This window comes from Canis lupus, chromosome 9, assembly GCF_003254725.2.
Source record: "Canis lupus dingo isolate Sandy chromosome 9, ASM325472v2, whole genome shotgun sequence".
Taxonomy (NCBI): domain Eukaryota; kingdom Metazoa; phylum Chordata; class Mammalia; order Carnivora; family Canidae; genus Canis; species Canis lupus.
The window spans coordinates 11486938-11502652 of NC_064251.1; the positions used below are offsets into that span (position 1 = coordinate 11486938).

The window sequence follows — 15715 nt, forward strand, 5'->3', positions numbered from 1 at the left end:
ATCCCATTTTCCGTTTCCGTGTAAAGCAACATCTAGAGCAGCTGAGAGGGGGAAAAGTTATATTTTCAAAAATAGTTAAGCCAGACTGTTTCCTGGAGATACTTCATTCATTTTTCATCCTCAGATGCTACTAGCTATTTCTGGGAGGGCCAGACAGTAATACCAACCGGTTTGGCTTTCCCGACGACTGTTAACAGACTATCCCACAATGAACCGGACTTGGTGCCAAAGGCACTGCGGTGACCCCCGACGTACACGTATTGTAAAACATGTGTTCCAAGTAAAAAGATCCAGATTCGCCAGAGTATGAAATGAGAAGACTGAAATCCAGCTTCGGAACAAAGTTTCCAAGACTGAGGCTCCAAACACTTGGAAAGTCCTCCGTATGTTATTTAAGTTGCCCGCAGCCTTCGGTAGGGCTAGACACTAATACTGACCAGTTTAGCTTAATTAACACCAACCAGTTGACTCAGCTGGGAATGAAGACGCAGAGAATCATGGGGGTTAGTAGAGGACACGCACAAGGCTGGGTGCCCCCATCTGATGATGGTGGGCAGCACCCCATCTGATGCTCCCATCCATCCAGCAAGTGGGGTCTACAGTCCTACCTTACAGAGGGAGGAAACTGGGTTGTCCAGGGGAGGGGCCCGGTGGGCACCGATTTGTAAGTGGGGTTGAGATTGGAGCCCCATTGGGGCTTCCAAAGCCATGAGCTCCCTCCACCTCTCCACTCAGACTCCTGCAGATTTAGAAAGATTCACACTGTTATGGGAGCCAAAGACATTTTTCTTGACAACCGTGAAGTCCAAAGAAGCAACACAGGATTTTCCAGACGGCTGAGCAGTTAGCCGAGTAGAACAAGGTGTGACTACAGCCATGGTGTAGGTTGAGTTATGAGCTGGTGGGGGTCAGATGACAAGGCCCCCTTGGCCAATGGCTGGCCTCGGAAAGCCCTCCGCCCTGCTCCACCTCAGTTTCCTCGTGTGGCCAACAGGGTGGTTGGAACAAAGATCGCGGAGGTGTCCTCCTACCCTGGCATTCTTTGAGTGCAGGGATATTGCTGGGGATTCAGTCACCTGCTGTCCTCATTTATCACCCAGGGCTTGATGGAAACGGGTCTAGCCTTGTCCCTCTCTCTGCCCTCAGCCCCACCAACCTAAGAGGGATGTCTTAAAATTGAGCAAGAGGCCAGAAAGAGTGAGAGATGGGAGGCAAGTGTTTAGGGGTATGTGGTTTTCTCTGGGGCGGGGAGATGTCTGGGGGCTCTGCAGTGAATGTGCTCAATGCCAGTGAGTTGTACACACTAAGAGGGTCCATCTTCTGTCCCAGAATCTCACTTCAAATAAAAAATCGAAAAATGTCGCCTTTACTCATAAAACGTTTCCACGAATCCATGTTTCTTTAGAATCAAGGCCTAAATGGTCTGTCTGAAACAAAAGACCCTTGACCACCAGCCCCGGCTCTCACTCCTGCCTCGCCTTCCCCTACACGACCCACTTCTACGAGCTCTGGACACACACACACAACTAGGCAGCTCCTGTGCTGTGCTCTTCCCGCCGCTTCCCGGGGCTGCTCACGAACCCCTCCCCTGCACATCCCTAGCTGTGGCCTACTCATTCTTCAAAACTCAAACAACCCCAGGAAGCCTTCCTGTGTCTTTCTCATGTGGATGAGATGTCCTCGTGCTCCTCTTTATCAGGGAGTCCTTACCCATATTACAATCTCCTGCTGAAGTGGAGGCTCCCAGCACAGTCCAACAGAACTGCCTGCAGTGATGGAAATGGTCTCTGTTCACACTGTCCACTATGGTAGCCACCAGCCATATGTGGCTTCTGGGCCCTTGCAGCGTGGCCAGGGCGCCAGGTGTACGAGACAGGGTAGCTCTCGACAGGTGGCACCCAGATTTTAACCTGCACCAAAAATCATCTGAAGGACAAGGTAAAACACAGGTAGCCAGGGTCCCTCCCCAGAGTTTGTGACTCAGCAGGTCTGGGGTGAGGCCCTAGAATTTGCACTTCTAACAAGTTCTCAGGTAGCGTTACTGTTGCCAGTCCGAGGCCATAGCTTGGTAACTTCTGGTCTCCATCTGAAAGTTCTAGATTCATATGGTTTCCACGTGGATATTCTAGTTGGTGGTTCTAGGAGTGATTCCTGGACCAAACATTTCAGTGTCACCTAGGAGCCTGTTAGAAATGCAACATGCTCATGGTTATCCCAGAACTACTGAGTCTGAACTAGAGGATCCCCAGAGGACTGTCTGCATGTTAAAATCTGAGAAACAACAACAACAACAATAACAACAACAACAAAAATAAATAAATAAATAAATTAATTAATTAATTAATTAATAAAATCTGAGAAACAGGAACACCTAGGTGGCTCAGCTGATTAAGTGTCTGCCTTCAGCTCAGGTCATGATCTCAGGGTCCTGGGATCGAGCCTGGAGTCAGGCTTCCTGCTTATCAGAAGTCTGTTTCTCCTTCTGTCCCTCCCCCTCTGCTTATGTGTGTGTGCTCTCTCTCTCCCCCTAATAAATAAATAAAATCTTTAAAAAAAATAAAATCTGAGAAACACTGCTCTAGACAGTCACTCCATAAAGCCTGGGGCTTTGTTGATCTTTGCATCCCCACTTGCTGGCACAGAGTAGGTGCTCAACAAATGCCTGAAGGTCAAACCAAGGAAAGGAGAAGTGGAGGCTGCCCAGCTCATCATAATTGTGGGGTGTTTTTTTTTTTAAGATTTTATTTGTTTATTCATGAGAGATACAGAGAAAGAGGCAGAGACATAGGCAGAGGGAAAAGTAGGCTCCCTGTGGGGAGCCAGATGTGGGACTTGATCCCAGGACCCCGGGATCACGACCTGAGCCAGAGGCAGACGCTCAACCACTGAGCCACCAGGTGCCCCTAATTGTTTGTTTGTTTTTTTTTAAAGATTTTATTTATTTATTTGAAAGAAGGCAGGGGGAGGGGCAGGTGGGAAAAGAGAGAATCCCAAGCAGAATCCATGCTGAGCACCAAGCCTTACGTGGGGCTCCATCCCCCAACCCTGAGATCACGTCCTGAGCGGAAACCAAGAGCCAGACTCTTAACTGACTGAGCCACCCAGGCAGCCCTCATAATTCTGTTTCTCACAGGGCAAAGTACTCCCCTCACAGAACAGGACCCCACTCCCCATCACAAAACCTAATTCGTGATTTCAAAACTGTCATAAAGGGGAGAGAGACAAGATAAGGCTGGTCTAGATAGGAGATCAGAGGTCACCTTCTTAGGGAACAGAGGGCTATCTACAGAGCCACTTACTGGTACATGGAGACCCCATCCAAGGTCTCCATAGCTTTCTGGAATTTTACACTGGAGAGTTCCAATTCCAGGCTCCTTCAGGCTTTCCAACTGAGCATTAGGGCCAGTAGCCTGGTCTGAGGGTATCCCAGGTATGGAGAGGAGGATCAGCTAATGCAAAACTACTCCCAGCTCCCACTGTATCTCTCTACCCCCAGTCCGGGCACCTTTGTCTGCTCGTTTTTCCAGAGAACATTCCCGAACGGGACTAGTCAAAGAGATCAATACGTATAGAGAGACACAACACCCTGACCGATGAAGCCCACTGGTCACCAAGCAGGTCAGGGGGGAGGCGGCCCCCAGTTCTCCTGATCCCCAGCTGGAATCTCCAGGCACAGCACCTGGCTATAGTCAAGGGCAGCCACCCACTTGTGAAGTTCTCAAGAGATCTGAACAGACACCAGGTTAAAGGTGACAAAAAAAAATGAAGCATCAGCACTTCCTTCTCGTCCCCAACCGTGAGATGCACAAAAGTTCTACTTTCTAGGTAACTGCCAGACTAATAGGAAAAACAGTCTGTGTCCTCTGACCTGGAGACAGTGAATGCCATAGCTCAGGAGCTGGTCAGTAGGGAAAGCCCAGCCCAGGGAGGGGGTGATCCCCCCAAGCCCACCTCTGAACCCCTTGGATATAAGCACCTTCCAGAATTTTATTTTAATCTTGTAGGACACAAATAAGACCAGGTTGTTGTGAGGAAAAAAAAAAAATCACATTTAGATCCTCCTTCCCCTCCCCAAAGGTAACCACCTCTCATGTTTTATCAACTGCCCATAACTCTCTCAAGATTTTTCTGAGAATTGGTAGCTTATTTTCATAGAATAAGATCATACTTTATATATCGCTCTGTAACCTGCTTTATTCACTGAAAAGTATTTAAGATGAATGTTTCCAGGTTAATAATATGCATCATTTCAGCAGTTCCTTAGAATTTCCTTAAATGTGCATGTCACCATTTCCTTAAGCACTCCTCTCTTGCTGGATCCTTGGGTAATACCCAACTCTTTGGTTTTTTTGGTTTGTTTGTTAAAAACTATGTGGGGCACCTGGGCGGCTCAGTGGTTGAGCATCTGCCTTCAGCTCACTGCGTGATCTCGGGGTTTGGGGGTTGAGTCCCACATTGGGTTCCCCTCAGGGAACCTGCTTCTCCCTCTGCCTATGTCTCTGCCTCTGTGTGTCTCTCATGAATAGATAAATAAAATCTTAAAAATATATTTAAAAAACCATGCAATGAGCATCCTTTCACATACAGCATTTGCACTTGGCTAATCCGGAAGAACTGATGCATCCACCGGCCTGTGTTCCAAGCCTTTGGTCCTTTTTGCCAGATTGTCCCCAGGGCAGTAGCTGTGTTAGAAGGTGAGGTCCCCGAGCACATGTCTCTGAGGCTCTCCTTCATCTGCAAACAGAGGCGCTACTACCTACTTTCCAACGTTGTAAGGTTTAGGGATTATGTATATCAAAACCTTGTGTATTATGCCCTGAATGTCTCCTAAATGAATGGAATGAATTCATGGTTGGATGGAGGGAGGGATGAGTGAAAAAAAATAAAAAGGAAAGAAAAGAAAAGAAGGAGGATGAGTAAAGGCAGTGGGATAAATGTCAAGGTAAAGTGTATTTGTTGGAAGGTTCCTGGACTCAGAGTTCATGCCCTGAGGGAGCCCGGGGGCGGTAGGAGATAGAAGGAGAGAAAGGGGTGGGTCCAAGCTTAATAGAAACTCTCATCTCTCAGTTTATTCCTTCCCTGGGAGCTGGTGGCTGGTGAGCAACTTTGACTATCATGATGATGGCCAAGAAGCCTGCGTATGAGTTGATCCTCCCCGAGACAGACCCCACAGCCCTACCTGGGCTCAGCATCCCCAGTGGGATGCACCAACCCCAGTTGAGCCCCTACCTTGATGAGTTTGCCACAATCCAGTGAAGGGACCCACGCTACCTGCCAGCTCACACTTCTGAGCCCACGGGCCATTGTCTCCTGGAAACCAAAAGAAGCAACAGGTAGCGATCAACTGGCCTGTGGACACTTTTGCCGATGCTCCCTCCCTGGTCCCACATCTCCGTGCAGAGCAGGGCGCTGGGAAGGAGAAGAAGCTGTAAAAATAAACATGATCCCTGCCCCCGAAGAATGACTTGTTCTATGAGGCTGGGCTTCCAAGAGGTGGGCTTTCCCTGGCCCAGGTGAGCCCCAGGGCAAGCGAGCCTCTTGTCTCAGATGCTTTTACCTTCTCCTTTGCTTTTACTATCCTCAGCCCTGCAGCTCTTTCCTGAGAGCCTGACGCACCCAGCGCCTCCCTTACAGGATCTCAGGATCGTCCAACACGCTAAGCAGTAGATGCTGGTGTGAGCTCAGTTTTGCACGTGAGGAAACCGGCTCAGAGAAGGTAAAGTGCCTTTTCCAAGTTCTGAGCAGTTTCAAACCCAGGTCTCTGCCTGCCCCGAGAGCAGCGCTTCCAACCACCACTCCCCCCAATTCCAGAAAGGCACCCAGGACCCACAATGCCTGCGTAGGCCCTTTAAACAGCTCACTAGTTCAGCGCACTCGGCCAAAAGATGTGACCACCGGTGGCAGCTGGCGTCTCTGGGACTGGGACGATGGTGAGGAGGGAACCTCAGAACCACCCGAGGACTACACGGATTTGCAATGTCAAAGTCACTACCCAGATGGCCCTAAACCAATACGGAAGAGGCCAGCAGGGTACCTTGCTCTCTGCACAAACTTTTCCAGGGGCTCAGCCTCGGAGGCCCCAGTGGACAGGTGCTCAGCACTCAGGCCAACAAACACTAGCAGGACGCCAAGTTCAAAGCCAGGCCCCTGCCCTGTGAAAGAGGATCCCTTAGCCAGATTCTGCTCTTCCAAGGGGGCATGGGCAGGGTTATCCATTAGATCTCAGGGAGCTAGCTGGGTTTTACTACTTCACCTGTGAACCAGAGGAATGTGTTCTCTTTGGCTGTGCGGTCAACTTTGTCCTTGATCTGGCCCACCAGGCTGTCCATCTCCCGGAGACCTGCACCGTATGGCCTTCGACCCCGTAGGTCTGCTGAGAGCTGGGTCCTGGATATGGGCACGTGCATGTGAGCCAGGCCCATGTACAGCAGGAAGGGCCTTCCGCTGGCGCTGCAATGGGAAAGCCAAGAGGTAACTCTCCGGAAGGCCCTGCTGGCTCGTCCATTGTCTCCGTGGCTCTCCTTTGCCTCAGAGAAAAGTCCCAGAACACCTTCTGCCCCACGTGTTCAGGAATACACACAGGTCTACAACCTTCCAAGGGAACGTGGAGGTCACCGGGTCAGCCAGTTACAAACTGGGAGTCATCGTAATAATTGTCACTGTCCTTTATTATTGGCTGAGAGCTTATGAAACCCGATTCGTGCTGCCTATTTTCACCCTCACAATAACCCTCCAGTTCCTTTCCCAGATGAAGCATCAGAGGCCCAGGGAGACAAAAAGGACTTGTCTACGGCTACCTAACTAGTAAGTGATACGATCTGGATTAAAACTCTCATCTGGCTGACAGCAAAGCCTTGGCTCCTAAATGCCACAGCTGACAGCAAAGCCTTGGCTCCTAAATGCCACACTCTAGAATCCAGTACAAACATATTTTAAAACCGGATCTGCTCTTTAATGGCATCCAGGTCGTCACATCCATTCCCAGCCTCGGCCCTTTCTAGGAGATGAATGAATGACTCATGTTGACCACAGGCAATTCCAGGGACACACATGAGTACTGGGAACTTCTAGGTCAAGGCTCTGTTAGTGGCTCAGGCGCTGGCTGCCCCCGTCTGGACCCTGACGCTTCCCCTCTTGGGAGTGGAGGGAGCCTGGGCGGCCTCTGCTTCCTGGCTGTCCCCCACCTCCATTCCCAGGTAAGGAACGGGGTCCAGCCAGCCGCAGAATTCCAGCCTCGCCCCTCCTGAAGCAGCAGGGACCTCCATGGAGCCCCATTCCACAGACCACACCTATGGGGGAGCACATCTTTCGGGGTATGTATTAAGGACAAAAGGACAACACCATCAAGTTGGTACAGAGAGGTGATCGGAGCATGGCTCGCTTTACACCAGCTCCCCCACGATTGTATTTTCAAGCTGGCTCTCAATTATTTAGCTTACCCCAATTTACACCACCCCATAGCTCTGAGAGTCCCCAGCTCTGCCTCAAACCACACCTTGCAGAGCCTCTTGCATCCCGATCCCGGGCCTCCCTGATTAGGGCTGTGCCTGTCGACAGGCATAAAACTCAGAACACAAGTCCTGAGACAGGGGACTCCTCTTCATCTTAACCGACAGTTTCTCTGCAATATTTCCAGGGCTGCGTTGTCCAAAGCAGCAGCCACGACTTGTATGTGGCTTAGATTTCAATAAATGAAAAAATTTTGTTAAGATTTTATTTATTTATTTGAGAGGAGGAACAGAGAGAGAGAGAGAGAGAGAGCATGAGCAGAGAGAGGGAGAAGCAGACTTCCTGCTGGGCAGGGAGCCCGATGTGGGGCTCAATCCCAGGACCCTGGGATCATGACCCGAGTCGAAGGCAGGTGCTTAACTGACTGAACCACCCAGGCACCCCTCAGTGAATGAAAATTAAGTAAAATTAAGAATTCAGTGTCTCAGCAGCTACAACACAGATGAGTCTTGAAGACACTGTGCTAAGTGAAATAAGCCAGTCGCCAAAGGACAAATACTGTATGACTCTACCTAGAGAAGGTACCAAGAGTGGTCAACTTCATAGAGATAGAAAGTAGAATGATGGGAACTAGGGACTGAAAGGAAGGGCAAACTGGTGTCTACTGAGTACAGAGCTTCAGTTTGGGATGATGAAAAAAGTTCTGCAGATGGATGGTGGTGATGGTTGTATAACAACGTGAATGTATTTAATGCCACCGAAATGTACGATTAGGAAGGGAAATGTTCTGTTATGTATCTTTATCACTATACACATATATTAAAATTGTATGTTTCGGTTGCCCAAGCCGACTCTGTCAGATGCTCAGTAGCCACAGGTGGCCGGTGGCTACCATCTTGGACAGCACAGATAGAGAACATTCTCATCCTTGTGAAGAGTTCCATTGGGTAGTGCTGACTTAGTGTCTGGGGACGATAAAGTACAGTTGTATAAGTTGTGTCCTGCACCAGGACGTCCCGCCGAGACGATGAATAGATGCCTAATTCCAGCCCTGCAGTGCCCTGGCCAACCTGGGTGCTCCAGCAGGGATCAGCAGCCACCCAGAGGGGGTGCTTTTTTCTAACAGGTAGATACCATAAGGCACGCCCCAACTCCAGGAATTTTGCAAACCAGTTGTTAGATACGGCCATGATTAAAGATTAAATGATATAAATGCAATTAAATAAATCATGTGAGAGGCGCCTGGGTGGCTCAGTGGTTGACCTTCAGCTCAGGTCGTGCTCCCGGGGTCCTGGGATCGAGTCCCGCTTCGGGCTCCCCGCAGGGAGCCTACATCTCCCTCTGCCTGTGTCTCTGCCTCTCTCTGTGTGTCTCTCATGAATAAATAAATACAATCTTTTTCAAAAATAATAATCTGATCGGAAATAGAAAGTGGTGGGTGGGGGGCACCCACCTGTCATGAAAGGCCCCCAGTGGGCGTCTGGCCAGAGAGCCAGACCGGCCGGGGGTAGCAAGGAGGGCTAGGCATCTGCCTGGTTGGTTTCTGGCTCTGGATAAGGGGTGTCTCTGGAATGGCTTGCCCCCACATTTCTCCATGTTTCTCAGGGCTTCAGTGTTACAGACAGCGCTCTCAAACCCAGTTGTGAACCCAGTTCCTCTTTAGAAGCACATGGGAGGAGCTCGACTATAGCCCTCTGGGTTGGCCCCAACCCAGCAGCCCAGCATTCAAGGCCATTCCCAGCCTGGGTCCCTTCCAGCCTTCCCCTCCTTCCTCTCAGAGACCCTCTCTATACATGCCAGCTTCTCAAACGCCTCACCTTCTGCCTTCCTGTGCCCTGGTCATGCTATTCCTCTCCTGGCAGTCACCTCCCTGGTATCCTGCCTATAAATACTTACTCAGTGCTTAAGATCCAGCTCTAAGCCACCAACATGCCTCCTGTGCTCCCAGGTCACGGATGGTGTCCTGCTCCCCTCCCTCACCGTACTCATCAGTATTGATAATACACACTGTTAACACCAGCTTCCCACAAATCTGTTTCTCCACCAGCCTGGGAGCCACTCAAAAGCAAGGACAGATCTAATTCACGTTTGTATCCCTAGCACAACACCTGCACGCCTTCAGGGCAAGATAAAGTCACTCACTCACTCAAGGAATATTTATTAAGCTCTAACTAGCCCTCAGGCAGTGGGCACAGAGCAAGGAACATGATAGAGATGATTTTCAACTTCTTGGAGCTTCACATCTAATTGGAAACAGGAGGGGAAAATGCAACTAAAAAAGTAATCCGATAATTATTTGCAAATTAGTAGGAGTGATGGAGAAGAACTATATATAGGGCGCTGTGGGACAGTGTAATGGGGGAACTGAGCTGGCTTTGGGGTAAGGCAAGAGATCCTTAAGACTTTGAAGCCTACAGATGGGGGGCTACAGGTGGGCTGTGCTGGTGGCCGCTGGAGCAGGTGCAACAGGGCCAGGGAGAAGCTGCAGGAGAGCAAGACTCCAGGTCCCACTATCCCTTAGCTCCTTCTTTTCCTCACTCTGTATTCATCGGACTATTTCCACAGGAGAGAGAGGAAAGCATGGGTTGGGGGGGGGGCATGAGCTCATAGTCGAACGCAGAGCCCTGATTCAGGGGGCAGGTTGGTGGGTACAGGTGAGGGGCAGACCAGCAGGGAGACGGCAATGCTGGGGTGGGGTCGAGTCAAGTGAAGGAGGGAATCAAAGCCTTGACACGGCTTCTTGGCTCCAGCCCAGACAGGTGGGGTGGAGAGGGTTCATTTGGCACCTGTGTATCCCCGGGACCTTGTTCCTTTTTTTTTTTTTTTAAGATTTTATTTATTTATTCATGAGAGATACAGAGAGAGAGGCAGAAAGAGAGAAGCAGGCCCCATTCAGGGAGCCTGACATGGGACTCAATCCGGGGTCTCCAGGATCACACCCTGGGTCGAAGGCAGGTGCCAAACCGCTGAGCCACCCAGGTGTCCCCCCGGGACCTTGTTCTGAGTGATGAACACTCTGCCTCGCCTACCACGCACTCTGACTTCAAGTACCCTAAGCTATTGCTCAGGCCTGAGCCCAGCACCCTCACCCTTGTCAGGCCCCGTATTTCATATTCGGGCTCAGCGTGCCATCATCCCAGACCCTGGGAGGCACACGGGACTGGCAGCTCCATGACCCAGGAGCCCATGACATCTGCTTTCTCCTTTTTTGCCAGGTAAGAGCTACGCCTGCTGTTTAAAACACCCAGATCCGGGGTTAGCTTTGGGCACGCTGCTAGGCAGGAGTCTGCATTCGACTAAAGATCTAAGAGAGTAGAAATTTTCAAAGAAGCCTCTTGCCAAGGAGGAGCAGGAAACCCCACTCTGGAGACTTCCCATAGTTCTGACAAACGGGCCCAGGTTAGGGAGGGCCTGGCCCCGGGGGCAAGCGTCACAGAGGAGGAGTACAGATCTGGGGACCTTTCTTGCTGATGCTCCAAAAATCATGGATGAATTGGCAAGTCAAATCCTAAAGAAATCAGCACACCCAAGGGATTCATGTGACTCTTCACTTAATAGCTAATTAATAGGGACGCCCGGGTAGCTCAGTGGTTGAGCGTCTGCCTTCGGCCCAGGGCTTGAATCTGGAGACCTGGGATCGAGTCCCACGTCAGGCTCCCTCCATGGAGGCTGCTTCTCCCTCTGCCTGTGTCTCTGCCTCTCTCTGTGTGTGTCTTTCATGAATAAGTAAATAAAATATTTTTTAAAAATAGCTAATTAATAAATTAGCAAACTCTTCACCTTTTTCATACGATAAGGAGATTATTCATGCATCTGCCTGGTAAGTGATTAGTTAACTGGTGGATGAACAGCCCTGTGCCCACTTGAGAGCTTGAAGCCGTCCCCCATCCCCAGTGGGCTCCCACTCCTCCTCTGAGAGTGCTCTGCTGTCTAAAACACTGCAGACTGTCCCCACCAGCCATGAAGCGTCCACCTGTCACAGGGCACAGGGACCTGAGCCATCCTGAAGCTCCAGGGAACAGACATGTGTTCAGCTCTCCAGATGGGAGAAGGGGCTTGCCTGTTTCATCTCAGCCATGTGAAAAAAGGCCAGTGTTTCTGAGAGCCCCAAAACACTTAAAAAATGCGGCCCCTGAAGCCCCAACAGGCTGTTCCCCAGATTTAGGCCATAAGTAGTTTTTATTATCGAGAATAAATCGCTGCCTCTGCTCTGCCTGTTGCCCTGCTCTCTAGAAAAATCTGCGGCTGAGCAAGGGGTTGGGAGGGATTCTTGTACATTTAAAGACCAATACGCTCAGTTATCCACAGGTGGAGTCCCTTTTTAATTCTGCACAAGCAAACAGGCATGTGACACATTTTTTCTCGCCCTCTTAGGCTAAGGCTATAGGGAATAGCAAAGAACCTGCTGGAAACTGTTCCACTGCCCTGGAGGAGTTTGCAGCCCAGGGAGAAAGATGAGCTGAGCACACAGAGGCTCATTAGAGGCCAGAGCAAAGGCAGCTATGAAGGGTCAGAGCAAGGCCAAGGTGGTAGGGGCAGGATGACCGTGTATGATCACATGCTTACACCCCACAGCCTGCGCATGAGCACCCAGGGGTGTGGCCTGCTTCTGCTTTTTGGTTTTCGTTATTTTTAATGAGTCATTTCTAACATTTAAAGATCAGGAGATTTCACACCCGGGCCAGGTATCTTGTGTGTCTTATGAAATAAAAGGATCTGACGGTCTTGGCTCCCATCCCCTAAAGAAGCCACAGGCAGCTAGAGCAAGGTAGCAGCTGTTCTCTTAGATGGGGCCTGTGCTTTCAAGTTCACCACAGCCCCCACCACTCCCTAAAGCCTGACACTCAGCCTGCTTCCCTCTGTAAGCTACCAGGGCCCTGTAGATGCTAGAATTTGCAAACCCTGTGTGTTACATTGAATAACGGTCCCCAAAGGTATCTGGGGCTCATCCCTGGAATCTGCGAGTGTTACCTTTTATAGCAAGAGAGATGCTGTAGATGCAATTGAATTAAGGTTCTGGAGATAGGGAAACTATCTCGGATTCACCTGGAAGACTCTCAACATAATCACAAGTATCCTTAAAAGAGAGAGGCAGAGGGAACCCTGGGTGGCGCAGCGGGTTTAGCGCCTGCCTTTGGCCCAGGGCACGATCCTGGAGATCCAGGATCGAATCCCACGTCGGGCTCCCGGTGCATGGAGCCTGCTTCTTCCTCTGCCTATGTCTCTGCCTCTCTCTCTCTCTCTCTCTCTCTCTCTCTCTCTCTGTGACTATCATAAATAAATAAAAAAATAAAGTTAAAAAAAAAAAAGAGACAGGCAGAGGGAGATTTGACTACAGAAGACAAGAAGGCAAAGGGGCAATAGAAACAGATATTAGAATGATGTGGCCCTAAGCCAAGGGATGCCAGCAGCCACCAGAAGATGGAAGAAGCAAGAAACATTTCTCCCCTGGAAGCTCCAGAAGGAGATAGCCCTGCTGATACCTTGATGTTAGCCCCATAAGACTTATTTTGGACACGCAAACTCCAGATCTGTGGGAGAATAAACTGCTGTTGTTTTAGCTGATAAGTTGGTGATAAGTTTGTTAGAGCAGCAGTACAACGCTAATACATCCTGCCAATTAATGAATCAACAAACGTCTTGAGTGCCCAGGATCCAGCAGCAGGCCCTACCGTCCAGGAGCTTAGAGGAGAGGACAAAACGATGATGACAATAGTGCATGATCTGAGCAGGGGCAGGGGAAAGCTCCCAGAACTCTGGGAACATACCAGAGGAGCCTCGAACCCAGGCCTGGAGATTCCAGGGGAAACTGTTGTCTAGTTTTATTTATAGGAAACATGCATGCATCCATCTCTGTTGGGCGATGGAACTCCACCGAGGTTGGGAAGGGTGCTGAGGCCAGGGGACATGGTGGGTGGGAGCAGGGGGCAGCCCTGGGGTGCGGGGTGGGGGGCAGGGGGCTCTTACCTTGCATGCTGGATGAACTGGATAGCTTTCTCAGCATATTTGTGTGCCAGGCTGCTCAGGTTCACGGGCTGCTCCACGATGTTGAGGTTTTCATACAGAGGAAGGGCCACATCCGTGTAACAGTCCCTCTCAAGGCTTCTGTGTGGAAACCACAGACGGTATTTATTTCCACAACCTAAGTAGCCACGGTGTAGAGCAAAACGCTTTTATGCAGCGATGAACGTGAACACAAAACATTTAATAACCCGGCCCCAGATGATTTTTCCAGTCTGCCATTTCCTCCAAGTACAAAACCAATAAAATATCTTCTTCCCTTTCCTTCTAACAGATGTTTATGCTCCTCGGACAAGCCTGGCCACTCAGCAATGCTCACGAAGACTTCCGTGAGCTGCGTACATTATTACTCCCATTTGGTTGGGAGAGAAACTGAGCTCCAAACAAACTAAATTACTCAAGCGGAGTCCCACAGCCCATCAATAGCCCCCATCCCCGGCATTTTCCGCCGACCTCCCTAAATGATGACTTCTGTCAATGGGGCACAATGCTTGGTGCTTTCCTAGGACAACCATCGGGACTTCACGTGAAATGACGTTGGACAATAAGACAGATGACTGGGGATAGTTTTAAATATTTCAAAGCATGTTTGGAGAATTTGGAGAAGCTTTAGCAACTAGAAAAAGTGGGAGTCAAGCCAGTTATATCTTCTGGAAAAAAACAAAAAAAACAAAAACAAAAACAAAAACCCAGTCCTTGGTCTTACAGATGGAGATGAACCTGAGAGTGAATGCCCCAACATGAGTGGCTGAGTAATGACTCTAGCTGTGAGCTAGACCTGTGAGCAAGTTACCTAAGCTCTTAGGGCCAACTCTCCTTATGTGACGAGTGCCCGTGACCTCTGATGAGGTCTTGAAAGGACAGAACAAGACAGTGAGTGTTGGCGCTCCTGCATGCTGCCCAGCATACTAGCAACCCCATCATCACTCAGGCCCTCAGCCCTGGCTGCCACAGAGGACGGGGGGGAGGAGCTGCGAACCATGGGGAGAGAAGGGGGACCAAGAGACATCTCAGAGAAGGAAACCGTCCTCATGGTGCAGGGAAGGACTGGAAAGACATGAAAACCCCCATTGTACCTAGATGCACACATGCCCCTTTATAAAAGCTTAGGACACGAGGTCAGACTGGGATAAATAATCGCCAAGGACCACAATTTTTGAAAAAGGGAGAAAAGATTATCACCGTACTAGGCATCATAATGCCAACCGCACGGTCAGTGTCAAGTTTTTCAGGTTGTTATGACTTTGTGGCAACTCCGCCATCACCCACAGTCTCTCCCTCTTCCCCCCACCAACCCAACCCTTTTTTTTTTCTGTTTGATTTAACATGGATTTAAAGGGACCTGGCTGACATAGGTCATGCCACAATATGTCCAGGTGTGCCCACAGGTGTGCTGTACAGGCCACAGGTGGTAGGGACAGCAGCAAGATGTGCTATGGCTTCACGTCTCCTGCCGCAACGTGCACACAAATATCACCTGCATATCTTTTGAAAATGCAGACCTGAGGCCTGGGGGATCTTCCGTGCTGCTCTTCTAGCAAGCGCCCAGGTGATGGCCACGCTGCCAGGCAAGCACCCATGCTTTGAGCAGCACGTGGGCTCTGGTCTCAGAGGGACCCAGACCAGAGCCATTACCTCCACCTATTACAGCTGCAGGGTGACCTGGGCAAGCAGATCCTGACCTGTCCCTTTACAGGCTCCTCACTTATAAAATCAGGTCAGATACCTGCCTTATACAACAGTCAGGTCATGTGGATTGCAGACAAACATGCAGAGTGCATAGACTATAACAATTTCTCAATAAATGGCCATTACTATATTAACGATTGTGGTGTTATTAAGGAGCCAGCTGAGACTGTCTTCCCTCGGTGGCTCAGACACCTGTGACCTTATAAACAATCACAGAGCATGGGCTGAGCAAGCAGGGCACCTGGTTTATGTGACTCTATTACCTGAATAAAATTTAGCATCTTTTTTTTTTTTTAAGATTTTATTTAATTTATTCATGAGAGACATGCACAGAGAGAGAGGCAGAGACACAGGCAGAGGAAAGAGAAGCAGGCTCCATGCAAGGAGACCGATGTAGGACTCGATCCAGGGAATTTGGGATCAGGCCCTGAGCCAAAGGCAGATGCTCAACAGCTGAGCCACCCAAGGCTTCCCGCATCTTTTTCTATAACAAACGCACTACCTGCTCACTCCTGAATATTTGGAAAATACAACAAGAAAGAAAAAAGAAACCCAC

The 15715-nt window shown here is 49.8% G+C and overlaps 1 protein-coding gene across 10 annotated transcripts in view; it reads right to left on the reverse strand.

The window, feature by feature from the left end:
* ARSG (arylsulfatase G) overlaps positions 1–15715 on the reverse strand; it is a 107597-nt gene that overhangs the window by 22317 nt on the left and 69565 nt on the right. For 9 of the 10 annotated variants that reach the window (XR_007412845.1, XR_007412844.1, XM_025436770.3 and 6 more), the window contains exons 6-8: positions 13417–13554; positions 6254–6450; positions 5230–5310 (exon numbers count right to left, since the gene is read on the reverse strand). Coding sequence is in view for 8 of the 10 variants with exons in the window: in XM_025436770.3 (XP_025292555.1) it covers positions 5230–5310; positions 6254–6450; positions 13417–13554 (416 nt within the window). In the remaining 2 variants the exon portion in view is untranslated. The remainder of the gene's footprint in view (positions 1–5229; positions 5311–6253; positions 6451–13416; positions 13555–15715) is intronic. The other variant, XM_049113959.1, reaches the window with a different exon arrangement.